A 20511-nucleotide genomic window follows, 5' to 3' on the forward strand; every position below is an offset into this window, starting at 1 on the left:
CCCACCAGAGCACCAGTGAACATGCTAGAGGAACCGAGTGGCCTCCTTTCCAGTGTGTTTACTGATCAGAGTGCAGAGCTCCCATCTTAAAATGATCCTCTGAAGAGTTGAAGACTGAGCCCATCAAATCAACAAGGTTTCCCTTTCTCTGTTAGCCAAAACCATGCACAATGCACAGGACTTTCCTCCCTTCAACATTTTCTTTGGTGCATGATGTGAAAGATGTCAGAGTTCTGCTCTCTTCCTCCTCCTCCTCCTCCTCTCTCTCTCTCTCTCTCTCTCTCTCTCTCTCTCTCTCTCTCTCTCTCTCTCTCTCTCTCTCTCTCTCTCTCTCTCTCTCTCTCTGTGTGTGTGTGTGTCTCCCTTTCCTTCCCTCTCCTTTCCCCTCCCTCCTTTCTTCCCTCCTCATCTCATATAACCCACTGTGGTATTTGTAGGCTTTCTTTTGGGGCTGCCACCCAGCTACCAAATAAGATTCAGAGACTAATTCTTAGTTACAAATGCTGGGCCTTAGCTCAGGCCTGACCCCAGCCAGCTTCTCTAACCTAAATTAACCTGTTTCTCTTCATCTGTATTTTGCCTTGGGGCATTTTACCTTTCTTTTCTTCTATATTACTTTCCTGCTTCTTCCATGTCTGACTGATATCTTCTTCTCTTTGTTCTTCTTTTCTTCTCTCCCCCCAAGCCTAGATTCCTCCTATTTATTCTCTCTGCCTGCCAGCCCTGATTTTCCCTTCTTTGTTCAACTCTTTATTACACCAGTCAGGTGCCTAAGGCAGGCAACACATCTTTACATAATTAGACAAACACAACATAAACAAATGTAACACATCTTTGCCTATTTAAACAAATATTCCACAATAGGTATTTGTGTAACTCCCTGTGTAACTAGACACAAACTTGAACCCCTTCCAAAGCCCTTGTCTTTATCTCCTGGGATTTCAGGCGTGACCTCCAAGTGTGTCCTGAACAGTTTTAACTTCCAAATGTAATAATTATTGGTGGACCTAACACATATAAGTTATCTTTGGAGTTTGCCAGAGGCCCCGAGATTTATTACCAGCCCTCACATCAAAATTCACAGGGTCTGTAAGTCCAATTCCAGGAGATCTGATGCCCTCTTATAACCTCTGCTGGCAGTAGGCACTCATGTGGTACACAGAAAATATATATGTATATACATATGATGTATATGTATACGTATGTATGTATATATGCAAGACATCGGTACATATAAAGCAACAAAAAAACTGTTTTAGTTTTTTGTTGGTTGGTTTTTGTTTTGTTTTGAGGAACATCCAGAGATCCTGAAATATTCAAAGGGTCTCAGGAAATGTGACAAGAAGTACTCAGTGCAGAACAGTGGTCAGGACAAAGCCCAGATATCATGTTTGACTCTATTTGAAAGAGAGTAGGTCAAATCATTGAAGTGTTCCCATTTCCTCGGAGGTTTCATTTCTTCATAACTCAACCTTTGTCGTGTATTTTTGCCTGGACACTGATGACACTTCCCCAGTTCTCAGTGCAATTGAGTGATGGGTACCTAGAGAACCCAATCAGCCTTACCACGATTCCAGATTCAAAGTGATGCCCGCGATACCCAGGAAGGATGGCGATTTCACCACCGGCCCTCTTGCTTTTCGTGGTCGCTCTGGCTGTTACCCAAACTGGTGCTGGTAAGCTCAGGAGTCAGAAGGGAAACAACCTCTGAGGGGAAGGGCAATGGCATGGCATCTGAGACCAGACCCTCCTGCTCCCTTCTCCATGGGGAGCCTGAGCTCTGTGCCCTGCCACCCCATTTCCCCATTTCCCGCTCTGGCGCTCTGGCTAACCTCCCCCGGGGATCCCCGAAGAGGTTTGTGGTCTCACCCTGCACGCCCACAGGCTCACACTCTCTGCGCTATTTCCACACCCTCGTGTCATAGCTGGGCCCCGGGGAGCCCCAATAAATCTCCATAGGCTACGTGGACGATATGCAGTTCCAGCGCTGTGACAGCAAAGAGGAGATTCCGAGAATGGAGCCACCGGCACCGTGGATGGAGCAGGAAGGACCGGAGTATTGGGAGAAGCTGGAACACAAAGTGAAAAACATTGCACAAGGGCCGGAGCGAACCTGAGATGGGACCTCACCAATTTGGTTAGAAGAGCTAGTTAATCAATTCCGGGGATTCCCCTATTTTTGCCTCCTTAGTACTGGAATTACAGATGTGACCCAACTGTAAATTTTAAACCATGAAAGACTATGGGAACTTTTGAAATTGGATGAAAAACATTTTGCATATGATATGGCCACAAGCCTATGGGCTTCATGGAATGGAATGTGGTGGTTTGAATAAGAATGGTCTCCATAGGCTCAAATATTTGAATATTTGGTCCCCAAAAGGTGGAACTGTTTGAAAAGGATTAAGAGGTGTGGTCTTGGAGCTTGGCCTGGTGCTTGGCTGTGGATCTCTGCATCTGGTTCCATCAATTACTTGATGAAGGTTCTGTGATGATAGTTAGGGTATTCACTAATTTGATTACAGGGGAAGGACAGTTCTGGCATCCTGTCTACTATTGCTAGGAGTCTTAGGTGCGGTCATCCTTGTGGATTCTTGGGAATTACCCTAGCATCAGGTTTCTCCCTAACCCCATAGTGGCTCTCTCTATAAGATATCTCTTTCATTGCTCTTCCACTCCATCCCTCCATCCCTGATCATTCCATTCCCTCACATAACCCCTCCCTTCCCCCTTGCCATCCCCCCATCACTCCCAGTTTACCCAGGAGATCTCATCTATTTCTCCCCAGGGTAATCCATGCTTCTCTCTTAGGGTCTTCCTTGTTTCCTAGCTTCTCTGGAGCTGTAAGTTATAGTCTGGGTATCCTTTGCCTTACATCTAATATCCATTTATGAGTGAATGCATACCATGTTTGTCTTTCTGAGTCTGAGTAGAGCTGGAGAGATGGCTCGACAGTTAAGAATACTGACTGCTCTTCTAGAGGAGCCAGTTTTGATTACCAGCAACAATGCAGTAAATCACAACCATTTGTAACTCCATCAAAGCCATCTCCTAGTCTCCACAGGCACTAGGCATGCACATGATGCACAGAACTACACATAGGCAAAAAAAACTCTTGTCCATAAAATGAAATGAAAAAATTAAGGAAGGAAGAAAGGAAGAACAGGGATAGATGCAAGATAAGTTAAGCCATCCTCATTTTTGCATACTCTCTGCATTATTTTGTAGCCATATCAATTATAGGATTGTAATTGAAAACAGAGTGATACACTAAAATTTCTTTAGTTACTATCAAGCAGAAAACTCAGTGACTCCATGGAAAGTGTCTCCATAGGAAACCAAACGGTCACTGAGTTTATGTCCCTTGGTCTCCATGAAGTCCTTCCTGTTTTATGTGTTCATTATCATCTATGCCTCCATCATCACAGGGATCATGCTCATCATAGTATTGGTGGTCAGTTCCCAGAGGCTTCACACACCTATGTCTTTTTTTTCTGGTAAATCTGTCCTTCTCTGAGATCCTTTAGCCCTCCACAGTGGTACCCAAAATGTTTGAGGGCTTCCTGCAGAAGGCCACCATATTTGTTCAATTCTTCATCTTTGACTCTCTGGCTACAGATAAGTGTTTTCTTCTGACTGTGATGCATATTATCACTACCTAGCAATCTGCCACTTCCTGGAATTTGTTCTCATTGTCTTATGGACTTGTTCTCATGGTCTTATGGACTGGTTGTTGCTATGATGGCCCAGCTGATGATCTGTGATCCCAATCAAGTTGAATCATTTTCACTGTGATTTCTCAACTTTAATGGTTCTGCCTTGTTCAGATACTGGAGTGACCCAAGTAACTAACTACATTTGTTCTCTCTATCGTCTTCCTGATTATCCTCTTTGAATTGGTTCTGCTCTCCTGTGCTCAGATTGTAGTGACTGTGCTGAGTTGTAGGATAATCTTTTTGTACCCTGTGGAGATGAGTCTCTGCCAAGGCACCTTCTGATTGGTTTAATAAAGAGCAGAATGTTCAATAGCTAGGCAGAAGAGTATAGGCAGGACTTCCAGGGAGGGAGGGGAACTTGAGGAAAATCTGGTGCAAGGGATTTGCCAGTGAGACTTGGGGGAAGTCAGACATACACTGTGTTGAGAAAAGGTAACAAGCCATGTGGCAGAATATACACTAATATAAATGGGTTAATTTAAGTTATAAGAGCTGGTTGGGAACAATCCTAAGCTAAGGCCAAGCTTTCATACTTAATAAGAAGTCTTTGTCTCATCCCCAGAGAAGCTGGGAAACAAGGAAGAACCTAAGAGAGACATACATGGACCCCCAGAGAAGGGGAAAGGGACAAGACCTCCTGAGTAAATTAGGAACACGGGGAGATGGGGAGGGAGGAAGGAAAAGGAGAGTGAGGGTGAACATGAGGGATCAGAAAGGTTGAGTTAGGGGAAGAACAGAGAAAAATAGCAAGGAAAGAGAGACCTTAATAGAGGGAGTCATTATGGGCTTAACAAGAAATCTGACACTAGAGAAATCTCCAGGGAGCCACAAGGATGACCTCAACTAAAAATCTAAGCAATAGTGGAGAGGCTACCTTAAATGCCTTTCCCCTATAATGAGATTGATGACTACTTTAAATGCCATCATAGAACCTTCATCCAGTAGCCGATGGAAGCAGAAGCAGAGATTCACAGCTAAGTACTGAGCCAAACTCCCAGAGTTCAGTTGTAGAGAGGGAGGAATGATGAGTAAAAGGGTCAAGTCCATGCTGGGGAAACCCACTGAAACAGCTGACCTGAGCAATTGGGAGCTCACAGACTCCAGACTGACAGCTGGGGAACCAGCATAAGACTGAACCAGGTCCCCTGAACATGGGTGTCATTTGGGGGAGCTTGGGCAGTCTATGGGGCCTCAGGCAGTGGAACCAGTATTTATTCCTAGTGCACAAATGGGCTTAGGGATCCAATTCCCTATGAAGGGATACTCAGCCTAGATACATGGTGGAGGGCATAGGTCCTGCCCCAAATGATGTGACAAACTTCAATGATTCCCCTATGGGAGGCCTCAGCTTCTCTGAGGAGTGGATATGGGGTGGGATGAGGGATTAGTGGGGGGAATGGGAGGACTGGAGGGAACTGGGATTGGTATGTAAAATAAGATTGTTTTAATATAAATAAAATAAGTTAAAAAAAAACAGTCTCTGTGTCATTTGGGAGCTGGTGGTCCAAAGAAAATCTGACTACAGTACTACGTGTTCCCTCTGGGGCCAGAACAAGAAAGGCTTTCTCCACGTTTTCCTCTCACCTGCTGTGGTGTCCACAGTCTATGAAACATTCATGGTCTTGTACATTGCACCCTCTGCTGTCCATTCTCAGCTCCTCTGCAAGGTTGTTGCCCTGTTCTACACAGTGGTCACACCCATCTTCAACCCTGTCATCTATACCTTGAGGAACCAGGAGGTGCCTCAGACACTAAGAAGGTTTCTCTACTGCAAAGCAACTGAAATGTGACCTAACTAGGGAAGTAAAGATTTTCTACTGGACTTTCAGGGTCTTGATGGAAAATTTTCCTACAATGGGCTGGGGATGAGTACTTTGTTCTTTCCCAGAATTTCCCTTTAGGTCTCCTGAATTATACCCAAAGGAAAGACAACAGTTCAATAATTTTCAAATTAGTTTAAAAGATTATGTAAACTACTATGAGTTATGTATTGAATACAGCATAAATAGTGCACTGATTCAATCGTTACTCAGAGCAGACATGTACTAAGTTGTCACTCTATGGCCTGTTGCTGTATGCAGCACCACTACTAATGATTAGTGAAAAGAAAATTATAGAAACAAAGCACCAATGTAGAAACACATCTAGAACAAGGCTCATTTTTATTACTGTAGTACAACATTTGAAGAGTTCTTTCCTTTTATGTGTATTTGGGTTTGAGCATGCAGTCTTTATTTTTTAACACTTTTTTATTATATATTTAAATTAGAAACAAGCTTGGTTCACATGTCAGTCCCAGATACCTCTCTCTCCCCTCCATGCCCACTCCTCTCCACCCTCCATCCCTCCCATCCCCACTCAATTCCCCAGGGAGAGTGAGGCCCTCCATGGGGGTCTCTAGAGTCTGTCATTTCATTCTGGGGAGGGCCCAGGCCCTCTCCCAAGTATCCAGATTGAGAGAGCATCCCTTATTGTGGGATGGGTACCCAGAGTCCATTTGTGTGCCTGGGATAAATACTGATCCACTACCCAAAGTCCCATAGATTGCCTGGGTCTCCTCACTGACACCCACATTCAGGGGGTCTAGATCAGTCCTATTCTGGCCTCTCAGCTATCAGTCTGGGGTCCAAGATCTCCCCATTGTTCAGGTCAGCTGTTTTTCTGGGTTTCACCAGCCCAGTCTTGACCCCTTGAGCACACAGTCTTGATGAAGGAAATTTGCAATTTTCTTTCCCACAAAATGTTATATATTAAGTAACTTTATACATATCTACATATGCAATACAGCAACAACAATAATAAATTATCTATTTTTGTTTGTTTTGTTTTTCAAGGCAGGGTTCTCTGTGACTTTGGAGGCTGTCCTGGAACTAGCTCTTGTAGACCAGGCTGGTCTCGAACTCACAGATATCTGTTTCCCTCTGCTTCCTGAGTGCTGGGATTTAAGGCTTGTGCCACCACCACCTGGCTCATAATAAATTATCTTGAAAAGAATTCTGTGATATAGTCTCCAATAAAAGAGAATGAAGTGATAGCCATTTTCATCCTGCTTCTACTGACCTATGTTATTGTCAGCCTCTTCAACTTCCTGACCTCGTACTTGTAATTTAACTTCTATGAACTCTACCACTCCCTTTGACATGATTTTTCAGTGACATCCAGTTTCAACTGGGGGAAGGATATTAGAGAAAGATAGATATGTTTAAATCCACTTGATTTTCAGAACAAGAGAGACTGTAAGACCTAAAAAGATACCAGGGATCTATTGTTGCTAAACCATTATTGTTACTAACAATTATCAAATGATTGTAGTGATTGCAATGGATATTCACACTTCAGGAAAATGAGTGTAAGAAAACAAAGACTAGTGAAAACAGCATAGTGGTATTTCCAACAGATCATTGTATTTGTTACTTTACTTGTTGCTGGGACAAAATACCTAACAGAGCAATTTAGGAACAAAAGTTTCGTCTTATTCATGGCTTGAAGAATACAGTACATCAGGATGAGGAAGGCCTGGCAGCAATAGGATGGGGTGGCAGGTCATATTGTATCTGTGGTCACCAAGCAAAGAGAGATGAATAGTGCCGGTAAGGTAGGCTTTTTCTTTTGCTCTTTATAATCAGTCCGGGATCAATCTATGGAATGGATGGTGCCACCCATATTGAGTATGGATCTTCTCTCCTCAGTGAAATCTCTCCAGCGACACACTAATAGATATGTGTGTTCTACATGATTCCAAATCCAGTCAAGTTAACACTGAAGATTAACCATAACAATCATATAATTCTCCTATGAGCTACAGTGTTAACTGACTCACTTTGTGCATGTGATAGTGATGTGGGGGGGGGCGGGTAGCTTTGTGGCATTCACTCCTACAGGGGGTGATCCTTCCTGAGTGATGATCTTTAGTCCTGAGAGTTCTTCACATTCAGGATCTTTCTCAATGAACTCTTAACATCCTTATTCCTCAGACTATAAATGAAGGGGTTCAGCGTGGGAGTTACGAGGGTATACATGACAGCAGCTACCACCTCCCCAGATGAGTGAGAGCTAGATGGGGGCTTCAAGTATGTGACAAAAACTGTGCTGTAGAAGAGGAGGACCATAGAAAGGTGTGAACTGCATGTGGCCAGGGCTTTCCTTTTCCCCTGTGCTGATGGAACCCTAGCCACAGCATAGAAAATACAACCATAAGAACTTATGACACAGAGAAGTGCGCTGAGTCCTAAAACCCCAGCCAAAGCTATCATCAGTGTCTCATTGAGGAGGGTATTGGAACAGGAAAGCCGTAAGAGAGGGCCAAAATCACAGAAAAAATGAGGAATTTCTTGGTTGTTATGAAAAGATAATTGGGAGAGCAACAAGGTATGGGCCAGAGACACACAATGAGCTATTCCCCATGACCCACTGGCCAGAAGCCCACATCTGCAAGAAGTCATTAGAAATGGGTAGTGCAGTGGATGGCAGATAGCAGCATAGCGGTCAATAGCCATGACTGCCAGAAGTAAGTTATCCATGTCCGCAAAAACAGCAAAGAAGTACAACTGAGTCAGACATCCAGAGAATGAGATTGATCCATTTCCAGTCCACACAGCCTCCAGCAATTTGGGGGTCGTGGTGGTAATGAAACAAAAATCCACAAGGGAGAGCTGACTGAGGAAGAAGTACATAGGGGTGTGGAGGTTGACATCAGCACCAATAGCTAACAGAAGTAGCAGGTTCCCTAGGAAACCCAGCAAGTAGAGAGCTAGGAAGATGCTAAAGAGAGGCTGCCATTTCTCTCTATCTCTGGACAGTCCTGAGAGGATAAAGCCAGGAGCCTGACTGCAGTTCATCCTGAGTCTTGTGTTTCAAGAAGAAATTGGTGTGAAGACAATTCACTCGCTTCAGGCAAGACTGGGAATCAACCCAGGCCTGGTCTCTTGGCAATGGGTCTCCCTCACAGCACCAACTGAGCAAGGGAAATTAGTAAAGGAAGGGAACAAGACTTGGAGTTCATTAAAAATGGCTCCCTAGGAAGACTCAACGACAAATGTGGTATGTATTCGCATATAAGTGAATATTAACTATTATACAAATGATAAGCTACAATCCACAGACCCAGATAAGATGGGTAAAGAGTAGGAGTATAAGGGGATATATAGATCTCCCTTAGAAGTGGAAATAGAATAGATTTTGTGGTATGCTGAGGGTAAGCGAGGACAGGAGCAGGAGGATAGGTTGGGGAGAGGATGGAGGGAGAGAGTCCAGGGATAGATGGCTGGAATTTGGGGGCACTTGGGGAGCAGTGTGGGAACTTAGTGAAGTGGAAACTTCCTGGAGCCTATGAGGGTGTCCCTGGAGAGAACTCCTAGAAATAAAGGATATGGAGTCTGAACTACCCTTCTTTTGTAGCCAGACAAGACTTCCAGTAGAAGCCTGGGGTTGAGTTCTTGGTCAAGGACATCTGGTGGAAATTCCCCAAACAACCCAAGCTGATGCTAGGACAGAGGCTGCTCCCAGAAAAATGACAGCAGGGCACATCCACACATCTCACTGAAAGTAGAGAGGTTAAACTGATTCCTAGATAGAGCCTCCATCCTTTTGGTACAGGAAGATACTGAAAGAAAATATGGACAATGGGGGCACAGAACTTGTGGGAGTGGCCAACCAATGTCTGCTTAAACTGAGGCCCACACCACGAAAGGGACCGCATGCCCAGCACTGCCTGGATGGCCATGAACCACAGACTGGATAGCTCACAGACCTATGAGAGAAACAAACATGACTGACCAAAACAAAAACAAATAAACAAAAATCAATAAAATGATTCCTAATGATATTTTACTATACTCATAGATGGGTGCCTTGTCCAGTAGTCATCAGAGAGCCTTCCTTCTTGAAGCAAACAGGGGTAGATGCGGAGACCCACTGTCAGACATGATGCAGCGAGAGTCTAAAGGAGGTCTCCTTCTGGTCCTTCTCCTCAGAGTTCAGGGAACCTATTGAAGATGAAAGGAAGATTTTAGGACTCAGAAGGAATGAAGAACACAAGAGCACATGACCAACTGAATCAACTAAGAAGGGCTCACATAAACTCACAGAGACTAAAGCCACAAGCACAGGGCCTGTGTGGGTCTGCATCAGGTCCTCTGTGTATATGTTATGGTTGCTAGCTTGGTGTTCTTGTGGGACTCCTAACAGTGGGAGCAAGTGTGTCTCTGACTCTTTTGCCTGCTCTTGGCACTCTTTTCCTCCCATTTAGTTGCCTTGTCCAGCTTCAATATGAAGGCTTTTGCCTTATCTTTTTGTATTTTGTTGAGTATGATTGTTGTTTCTTGTAGGCCTGCTCCTTTCTAAAGCAGGGAAAGAAGAAGTGAGAAGACTGGAGGGAGGGGAAATTATGGTCTAGATGTATTGCATGAAAGAAGGATCTACTTGCAATGAAAAAGAAAATATGGTACATGTGCATAATGAGATTTTAATTACTCTAAAGGACATTTAGGCAAAAATTTCAAGGAAGTGAATATCTCTGAAAATTATTATAATAAATGACACTGACCTGGAGATGCTGTTAATTCACGGGTATCACACTCCATCCCAGAAATTCTGACCGAGGAGATCTGGGGTAAGATATGAGAATCTGTGTTTCCAACATGCTGATGCTGCAAGTTAGCTATATTGAATTTAAAAATTGCAGAGTGTTCTGTCAATCATACCTGCATTACTCACTTTCCCATCTAGTCCATTTCCGTTTGTACTGGGAATTAGGAGGTTATTCTCATGCATGGTGAAGTCTACTTTTACACTCTCATTTTTTGTAGACAACCCTTCCCTCCATCAGGCAATGACATTCCTCTCATGCTGTCACTCTTCCATGTTAAACAATCTCACTGCTATTGTATTCATCTCAAACCTATTTATCTATAAAATAATTGATCATATTAGATCTTAGAGCAACTGAGATTCAGTACTGAGGTTTTCTGGAAACTAGTTCAGCATCTGTGTTTGTGCCTAAAGATGTAGCTTCAGTTGGGCTACATGGTAATACATGGTAATAGCTCATTTTTCTACTGCTTATGACATATTTATCCAAAAACTCCCATCTAAATCACTAGTTATTTTCTAATCCAATAGTTTTGCCTTCATGCCTTCTTGAACCCTCTTAAAGCAAGTACTTATACTTGTATTTTCCCCAAATAATACTCATAAATACAAGTTTTAAATTTCAGTCATTATTACTTGATTTCTCAAAAAGATAGGTCAATTGAAAATCCTCTCTTCTTTACTTCAGAACCTTTCTTTGACTTCCAAGTTACCCATAACACTCTCCTGGCTTCTAGTGGTTTCTTTGGCTCATCTTCTATCTCCTTATCTGGGTTCTCTTCCCGTTTTAAATTTATTTTAAATTCATTTTTATAATTATTTTCTATTTCCAGTTTCATACTTCAAATATCTGCAAGCAAGTCACTCTATTCAAGTTTTCAATTCAGGTTTCTTTCCTCAACTCTAGATGATATAGCGAGATAGATGATTGATAGATGATAGATAGATAGATGATATAGATGTATGTATGTGCGTGTGTTATATGTATATATCTGTGTATATATGTATATGATACCATTTCTTCATAGGATCAATTTTACTGTGAAAGGGGTTTTCTTTTTAGGTGGAGATATTTATATGCAATCTTTGGAAACTAACATACAAATAGAATGGTGTCCTTTATACACTTTCTATATTCCAGTCTGAAATATGAGCTCATTTTACTTCATAAAACACCACATTTCACCCTTACCTTCTGACATCACTAATGTCCTTTCATAAGTGGTGAACTCGGAAACATCCACTCTATCCAATGTTCCTAGACTGAAGAGCATCCTGCCCTTTGCCTGCATTGTTGAGAACATATACAAAAGTAGAGATGATGGAGTCTGGAGCCTAGCATTATTTGTATTACCTCTCTTGAGGTCAGAAAAGGTCTGCCTATAGAATAAATCTTTCTTGACCTTTGAGAGCTAGTTCCCAGAGTTACTCATTAGTGGATAATTTGTAATAAATTTCCATTGAGAAATTTGGCTGTTGCTTATTTGAGGATGAACTCACTAATTAAACATCTGTAAAATATTGAGAATGATTCAGATGTGAAATGAGATATTTAAAACTCATAGTCTATTTCTAGTCATTGATCTACCTCCTTGACTAAAGAAAACTTGAATGGTGTACATGTGACCAAAATATTTCCTGGTTTTAAAAAAGTACCACTCTAACTGATGTATGAGTTTTAAATTGTACTTTTCTAAATAAAGATAGATTCAAATATTTGTCCTACTCATTAATCATCTACACTTAGATTTTGACATAATTGCAAACCTAATTCTATCTAAATAAGAAATCTTGGACCATTCTCCAAATCATTTCTCATATTTTATCATATTTGATGATGAATTTCACAATTCATAAATAGCTCTCTGGTGTATCATCATTGAATCATATTTAACTAATAGGGACCACCAAGACATTATGTGAAATGAGAAAAAGTTCCTTTTTCTCTCTAGTAAAGACATCCAGAGGTTGGCAGCATAGAGAAGAGCTGGTGCATACCCAGATCATGTGTCTTCTGAGAACATACAAGCACCTGATGGTTACCATGAAGTTCCAGTAATTATCCTGTTTCTTCCATCCTCTTATGAAAATGACTGAGTTCAAAAATCAAATTGACCTGATCAGATTAACAGGAAGAAAATATGTAAATCTTATTTGATGCACATTTAACATGGCATGGGAGGAATCCTTAGAGAAGCAATGAACCATAGACACAGTGAGTTAGCTTCTTGGATACTAGGTTGGAAAGGAAAACAATGAGCTCTGTATATGCTACTGAATTATACAAAGAGTTTAAAATATTGGAAGATAGGCCAGTCCAAAGCTTTCTCGGAGGCCTTGGTGAAAGGACAAAGGGAACACTGGTTCTTGATCAGGGGCAGACTTGGCAAGGTCCAGTCTGGGGCTTGGGTCAGGGCCTTGAAGGACCTAGGATTCAGTTCCTGGAAATGTGACATTTTCCTCCAGGGAGAGCCATGGTTAACAGCCTCAAGGGTACTATATGTATGGTCTGTGATGTAACTGAGATATCCCGTGTTCTTTGTGCAATATTGTTTGATTAGCTTCTGCTGACTTTGTCCCATTATGTTATAGCTTTCTTCTGAGTGTCCATTTTTACCTTACAAGCAGTATATAAAATGGTATAATTCTTAATAAACTTACTTGGCATAAGCCATCAGCACATGAAATATCTCTTGACCCCAAACTTTCTTATCTTCTTTATTTTCCTCACCCCTGTTTCCCCCCTCCTCGGGAAACAATTCCTGAAGAAGGTCCTGCTGGTCCTCATAAAAGATAAGTTATTTTAACAGAATCAGTGATGAGTTATTTTATGCAAGGACAAGGTGTGACCATGACAGAGAAGCTTTTACAACTGTAATAATTAGACAATCTAAATTAGATGAACTACAACTCACTGAAGTTCCATCTTTTCTGCATGTAGATAAAATGAAAGTGAATAATTGAGAAGGGAGATAGATTGTCTTGTTATGTTCCTAGCTACAAGCAGCGTAGTTCACTTTAGATAACTGAGGCTGGTTATTATTTATTGTAAACAGACTTTTCTGTCCCACCAGCCAATTCCCAAACGACCACACAGAGACTTTTATTATTGATTACAAATGTTAGGCCAATACCTCAGGCTTGGTACTAGATAGCTCTTACAACCTAAACTAATCCACATTTCTTATCTATGCTCTGTTATGCCATGTGTCTTGGTACTTTTTCTCAGTATGGTAAGTTCATCTCTTGCTTCCTCTCCATCCCTTGCGACTCCTGAGATTGCTCCTCTCCTTTGCACTCTTTTTTGTGTTGCACTCTTTTTTTTGTGTGTGCCCATCCTAGCTAACCTCTACCTGTTAAGCTAATGGACAGTCAGCTTCTTAATTAAATCAGCCACAATGACATATATTTACACAGTGTAGAGGAATACTACACATTTATTTACTTATATCTGTCAGCTCATCAAATATTCTGGAAATATTAAACCAATCCGTTTTCTAGTTCTTTCCTCTCCACTGGTTTGTGGACTCGGGATTCCTCTTTCCACTCCCCATACAGATCTGTTCCTGTGATGTTAAACGGGATCTGTAATAACCTAGGGGGATTATTCAGCCTGGAGTCAATGAAAGTTAGTATCCTGAACTGGTTTTAAAAAATTGTTTTAATTTGGTTCACAGTTTCAGAGGATTTAGGACACCGTTTCTTAGTTCTGTCATTTCAGCAAAATATTATGACAGTAGGAGAGTGATGGAAGAAGTTCTTACCTCATGGTCACAGGGAGCAGAAAGAGGGCAGAATGGGAACTGGAGTGACTATCAAAGGCATATCTCTAGAAACTACAGTCTACCTCCCAAAGTTTCCACAGCCTTTCAAAACACAGCCATTACCCGAAAATTATGTATTGATGACAGTGGACTGATTTTTGACCTTCGAAAGCTCCAAGATGGTGCTTTTGCATTATGAAATGAATGTGAGATTTCAGGGGCTAAGATAGGATGTTATGGTTTAAGATGATGTGTTTGGTGTCATGTTTACAAGAGATAGGTTGTGATGTTTCATCTTTAGAAGTCTTACAGGCATCACTAGGAAATTCACAATCCCTCAGTGCCTGTCTCAGTCATTACCTTACACCTTCCACAAATAGTACCACACAGCTGCTCATTCTCCTCCTCCCAGAAGTTGATCTGCTCTTTCCAAATGTAACTGCCTTCTGCAGCACAGTCGGCACTTCTAACCACATATAACTGTATCTGTGAGTCGAAGCCAACCACAGTTTCTTTGATCCACCCTGACTTTCAGAGCTATCACTTAGTGAGTGGAGAATCCAAAGACCTCTGGAAGAATTTGGAGTTTGGAAATGGAAAAACACAGGGGCTTTTGCTTTCCCTGGCTGAAAGTTTTTACTCTAAGACTTCTCAAGGCAGACACCTCTATAAATATGAAATTAGGAAAACTTTTTAAATTTACCCGAACTCCACATCAAATTGAACTTTATATTTCTAGTTGGACAGCAATAGCTTTACATTAGAATCTTCAAAACTTTTAAATCATCATAATGTTATCACATTTCAGAGTGTAAAAGCAATGAACTTTATTGTGATTTCTTCATATGCATATATCATTATACTTTGTTCTTATCTGATCCATCCATTTGCAAGAATTAAGTTTTCTTGATCATAGATAGGCCCAATAACAAGGGCTGTATCCCCAGCAACTTAAGAGATTTACCAGGAAAATAGCAATTCAAAGCCTTCCTAGACCATAGTCAGTTCCAGGCCAGCCTGGAAATTTTTGTGAAACCCTATCTCAAAAAAAAAAGAGAGAAAAGAAAAGAAAAACAGAAAAGAGGGCTAGGGAGATAGTTCAGCATAAAGTATAGACATAGCATGTGTGAAGTATTGGGTACAATTTCCATTACCGCCTTCTAAAGTGATTTTATTGATCATACTATAGTATGTTAAATTAATGTAGACTTATGGATAACTGTATCTGTTAATATCCATCTATTCAAAACATGGCAATCCAGACATATTTGCAAACTGGTTTATACCTGGTTTATTCCAATTTCTCTTTTATATATTTTATATAGATTGCAATTTTGCATACAACTGAGTCATGTTTTCTTATATGTTGTTCTCTTGCCTATATATATCATAAATAATTGCAGAATCAACTAATTTCACATTTCAACATTTACATTTATTTCTTGTTTCAGTATTTCAGAAGAATTTATTGCATTTCTTCAAGTCAAATCTGTGTTCTGATTTTCCTATTAAAAGCACCCCTCACTTCCTTGTTCCTTAGAGTATAGATGAGTGGATTGAGTGCAGGAGTGACCACAGTGTACATGACAGCAATGATCCTGTCCTCTTCCAGGGAGCTTCCTGAGGCAGGACTGATATAGATGTAGAGAACAGGAGCATAGAAAATAATAACAACCATGAAGTGAGAGGCACAAGTAGACAGTGCTTTGTGGAGCATGCTGCAAGAACGGGTCTTGAGAAACAGGTAGGTGATAATGTAGAAATAGGAGAGAAATGTCAGAAAGAAGAGGCCAATGGCAATGGTCCCCGTGAGAGTATTAAGCAGCCACCTGTTGAGTTCAGTGTTCCCACAAGCCAACTCCAATAATGGCTTAACATCACAGAAGAAATGATGAATATGGTTGGAACCACAAAAGTTCAAATGAGATGTCATTATGGAATGAAGCAGAGCGTGGAGAAAAGGAATGGCCCAAATGGTGACTGCCATCTGGATACAGACTTGACGATTCATGATGAAGGGATAGTGGAGTGGTTTGCAGATAGCCACGAAGCGATCAAATGCCATCACTGTCAGCAGCAAGGCCTCTGTACTACCCAGGAAGTGGAAGAAATGAAGCTGAGTTATGCATCCCAAGAAGGAAATTGCTTTGTTGGTAGAGAGGAAGTTGCCCAGCATCTTCGGCACTGTCACGGTGGAGTAGCAGATATCTAGACATGCTAGGTTTCCCAGGAAAAAATACATAGGTGAGTGGAGTCTTGAATTCAAGATGACGATCATCAGGATGGCTCCATTCCCAGCCACATTGACAAAGTACATGGTAAGGAATATGGCAAAGAGAACAGGGTTCAATTCTTGTATGTCTGTCACTCCCAAGAGGAGAAATTCAGTGACTAAGGTTTGATTCAGTAACACTTAAAGGAAAAGAGAGGATAGTTTGTGGAACACTAACCTCCAGGTCCATTAGTCAGTCTTTCTAGGCAATACTTTTCTTGCCAACACAAACATCGTTTGTGAGAATGATTTTCTATAACCTCACAAAGATATTGTGAAGCTCTTATACAATATTTGTCTGTCGATCCATTAAATATTAAGTATATTTCTGCTGTATGTTCCTATCCAGACATCTTTTAATTTATTATATTTTTCCATTAACAATGTCTTCTGATTAAAGATTCAGAGCAGGTACCAACCTACCATTTTTCTAGCTGTGAGCATTTAAATTTTGATCCAACTTTCTTTTCACCCCATCTCTAACATGGAACACCTTTTAAAGTATCTCACCAGAGAGTCAATCTCTGAGACATAGGAACACTCTTGAAGAGCTTTAACATAAAGAAAATAGACAGAGGTGATTTTGTTTCAACCACAGAGTTTATAGGAAGTATAAACAGCTTTATCAAAACATAGTAAGTTCACCTCATCTTAAGAATATATACGGAGTTGCAACATCTTTGCACTTATTTGTTTCTTATTGATGATTGAGCCAGAAGATGTAAGGAACATCTTGAGCCAGATGAGGTAAGAAACATGACCATATTAATCTCAAGACTCTGACCAGACATGTGCATAACATGTTTCAGTGCTGTAGCAGATGATAGGCTTAGTGTCTTTTGATAATCTGAGCAAATAAGAACCTTACAGACTCCTAAGATGTTTCCAAATGTAGACAATGGTGACTCAAGCAGTCTCCTGCCTTAGCTTCTTGAGTGGTGGAGTTATAGTCATACTGCCATGCTGACCCCAAGACATTTTGCATTATAAATTGTACTTTATGACATTTATATTCTCCTGGTTATCCTGAGACTAAAGGAAACCTTTTGCTGATCCCAAAATATTTGAAAAAGAGGACCTCTGCCAGTGAGTACCCAGCAGTCCTTCTGTCATTTCATCAGGAGGAACTGCCAATGCCTACGGCTTTAGTATCTTTGAAATCTTGTCTTCTCTGCTACCTACTTAAACTTCCTCTTCAGATATTGAGGAGGTATAATTGCCTTTCTTCTAGCTCCACTAATGGTACCATGGTAGGTAACACTTTTGTGTTTTATCATCTCAAAAGTCAGGCTGCCTTAAATCAACCAACTCCTAAGTTACCAAAAATGTTCAGCTCTCCTCATTTTAAGACTGTTTCTTCTCTATGAAATTAACTCCTAGCATTCCTTCCTACCAAATAAAGTCTTATTTTCATCTAAAGAAATGAATAATTTTCATTTTACTAACATAATCATACTAGCAGTTTTTTCAATAAATGTCAAAATACTTGAATTATGAATAAATTCATTGCAAAAGGTTTCACTCTAATTGTACAATCATCACTTACTAAAAGACAAGTAACTTTTTTAAAACTTGCTTTTCTCTTCATTATTAGCAAAATACCTGAGTTTCCTCCCTGAGATACACTCGTTGGAGCAGACATAGCTATGAGAAGTAGCTTCCTGTGGTTCCTTTCATTTAAAGATGTGCTTGATTCACTCTGTGTACAGAAGAGAAGAACTGGAATCAGAGTTCAGAAGGCCCATGTTGCTGGGAGCCACTGAGAGAATCTGCAGGCCACACTAGAGTTGGACAGATGCTGACACTGGGGTGGTTCCTACAAAAGAGAAATCTCTCAAGGTGTGAGAAATCTTACAATTTGTTCATCTAAAGAAACAAAATTAATGAAGTGGAGAAAACTTATAAGGGTCCCAAGGGATTCTATGCTTTATAGTAGGAAGACAGTCTGAGAAATGATGTAATCACTGGTGTAATTCTCCGAAGGGTTGCCTTCAAATAACTCAGGGGTGTTTCTTTGATAGTCATGATTATTTTGTCTGTTTATAAATGCAAAAGACATTCTTGTTAAAAATTCAATTCTAGTGACCAAGATGACTTATGAATCTTTGAACCCAAAAACAAAACAGTTCTGAAAAATATATATCAAAAACCTATTTACAAAAAACCCTATTTACCTAATTCTTAAGGAAAAATAGCAATTGGAATGGTCAATACCAATGATTTTGTTCAGCACTTCCAATATTTGGGGATTTCAGGTTGGATTTAGAGAGGATTAAAGTAACAACAATGATAACTTGACATGAGATGTGATAATTCTGTACAAAAACTAAAGAACCTTCACAGTCCTCGCACAGAGAGAAGACACCATCTCAATACAGGGAACTAATACCTGAACCCCCAGGTACTGATATTTAATGTTGCAAACAGACAGACTACCTCCTAAAGAACAGAAAATATAAGTAACTTCCAAGTTTACTCCTAATGCATTATCTTACCTGGTTGATTATCCAGACCAAAAGCAACAAAGATTCTCAGGTTTATGTACACAAAGTGCACAGATTGTAAAATATTTGAAGTGACAGCTCATGTTGTGGCTCTAGCCTACATTTCCTCTCTCGAAACCCCTCTGCCACCTACAGTTTTGCCAGTGTTTTAATAACACAGATCGGCAGACATAACAACCCCCAGGGAACATGTCCCTGGTGCTGAGTAGAATGGATATGAAAATAAACAGGGTACTTTTCCCAACTTATGAAAGAAAGGCATAAGCTAGAGCAATTCCTCTGTGGTTCTCCATTTGTCACAAGCTACATGGCCATCTGCCTTATGAGGGCTATCAACCAAGCCCCCAGCTTGGCTTACTGTTTTGTGGACACCATCTAGAAATTTTCAGTAATACTTTTAGCATGGGGCCCTTCATATTTATTTTCCTTTAGTCCTACAAATTTTGTAACTTCTCTAAACATTAACAATTTTATGTTTGCTATGTTAAAGAGCATAGCCTATAATGTATACACATATCCATACAAACAGCTGTGAGAATAGGTGCAGCATAATATTTAGAAAGGAAGTCAAGAAAGGGTTAGGTAGTTTCAGAGGGTTAGTCCATTATCATCATGGTGGGGAGCATGACAGCATGCAAGAAAACATGGTGCCACATCTTGATATGAATGCAGCAAAAGATGATCTATGAGTCACACTGAGCAAAGCTTGAATAAAAAAGACCTTAAAACCTACCCCCACAGTGATGTACTTCCTCCAACAAGGCCACATGTACTCCAACAAGCCACACATCCTAATAGTGCCACTCCCTATTAGATTATGGGGACCAATTACATTCAAACTACCACATTCCACTCTGTGGCCCTCATAAGCTTGTAACAGTATCATAATATAAAATTCACTTAGTCCAACTTCAAAGGTCCCTATAGTCTGTAACAATCTCAACAATGTTTTAAAGTCCAAAGTTCAGTCTCTTCCAAAATTCATGCAGTCTCTTAACTGTAGTCCCCTATAAAATCAAAATAAAAAAACAGATTACTGGCCAGGCGGTGGTGGCACACGCCTTTAATCCCAGCACTCGGGAGGCAGAGGCAGGCGGATCTCTGTGAGTTCAAGGCCGGGCTGGACCGATAGCCTCTAAAACAACACAGAGAAACCCTGTCTCGTAAAAACCAAAAAAATAAAAAAACAGATTACATACTTTCAATATATAATGGCACAATATGCATTACCATTCCAAATTGTAGGGAAGGGATCATGAGGAAATACTGGACCAAATCAATACTGAAAGCCAGATGGGCAAACTCCAAATTCTGCATCTTCCCCATGTCTGATGTCAAAATGCTCTTCAGATCTCCAACACCCTGCAGCTTTGTTAACTGCAACACACTTCTTTATCTTGGGCTGGTTCTACTCCCTGTTAGCAGCTCTCCTTAACCAGTATCTCATAGTTCTGGCATCTCCAACATCTTGGGGTCTCCAAGGTAATCCAGGCTTCACTGTTACAACTACACACAATGGCCTCTCTAGGCCTATATTCAAGAATACCCCTGACACATGCTTGGCCTCAGTGACTTTCCTTAGACTGGAGGACAAATTCCATAGCCCTTTTCTTCTATCCTTAACTCTAAATCCAGAGCCAGTGGCTGAAGTTGCCAAGTCCTGTTGC

General features: G+C 40.8%; 2 protein-coding genes and 1 pseudogene across 2 annotated transcripts; 1 reads left to right on the forward strand and 2 right to left on the reverse strand.

Annotated features, from left to right (window-relative positions):
* Positions 1-3315: 3315 nt before the first annotated feature.
* On the forward strand, positions 3316-5506 carry LOC106022649 (annotated as a pseudogene).
* A 2118-nt stretch (positions 5507-7624) lies between these two features.
* Positions 7625-8554, reverse strand: LOC101825294 (olfactory receptor 1G1-like). The gene has a single exon (XM_005087207.2). It carries the CDS (start codon positions 8552-8554, stop codon positions 7625-7627), a length of 930 nt encoding a protein of 309 aa, XP_005087264.1.
* A 6997-nt stretch (positions 8555-15551) lies between these two features.
* Positions 15552-20161, reverse strand: LOC101825030 (olfactory receptor 12D2-like). The gene is made up of 3 exons (XM_005087206.3): positions 20075-20161; positions 17943-18039; positions 15552-16480 (listed from the first exon to the last, which is right to left on the reverse strand). The coding sequence occupies exons 1-3, from the start codon at positions 20159-20161 to the stop codon at positions 15552-15554; spliced, it is 1113 nt and encodes a 370-aa protein (XP_005087263.2).
* Positions 20162-20511: the final 350 nt, after the last annotated feature.

The sequence above is a fragment of the Mesocricetus auratus genome, unplaced genomic scaffold, assembly GCF_017639785.1.
Source record: "Mesocricetus auratus isolate SY011 unplaced genomic scaffold, BCM_Maur_2.0 Super-Scaffold_100027, whole genome shotgun sequence".
NCBI classification, from domain to species: domain Eukaryota; kingdom Metazoa; phylum Chordata; class Mammalia; order Rodentia; family Cricetidae; genus Mesocricetus; species Mesocricetus auratus.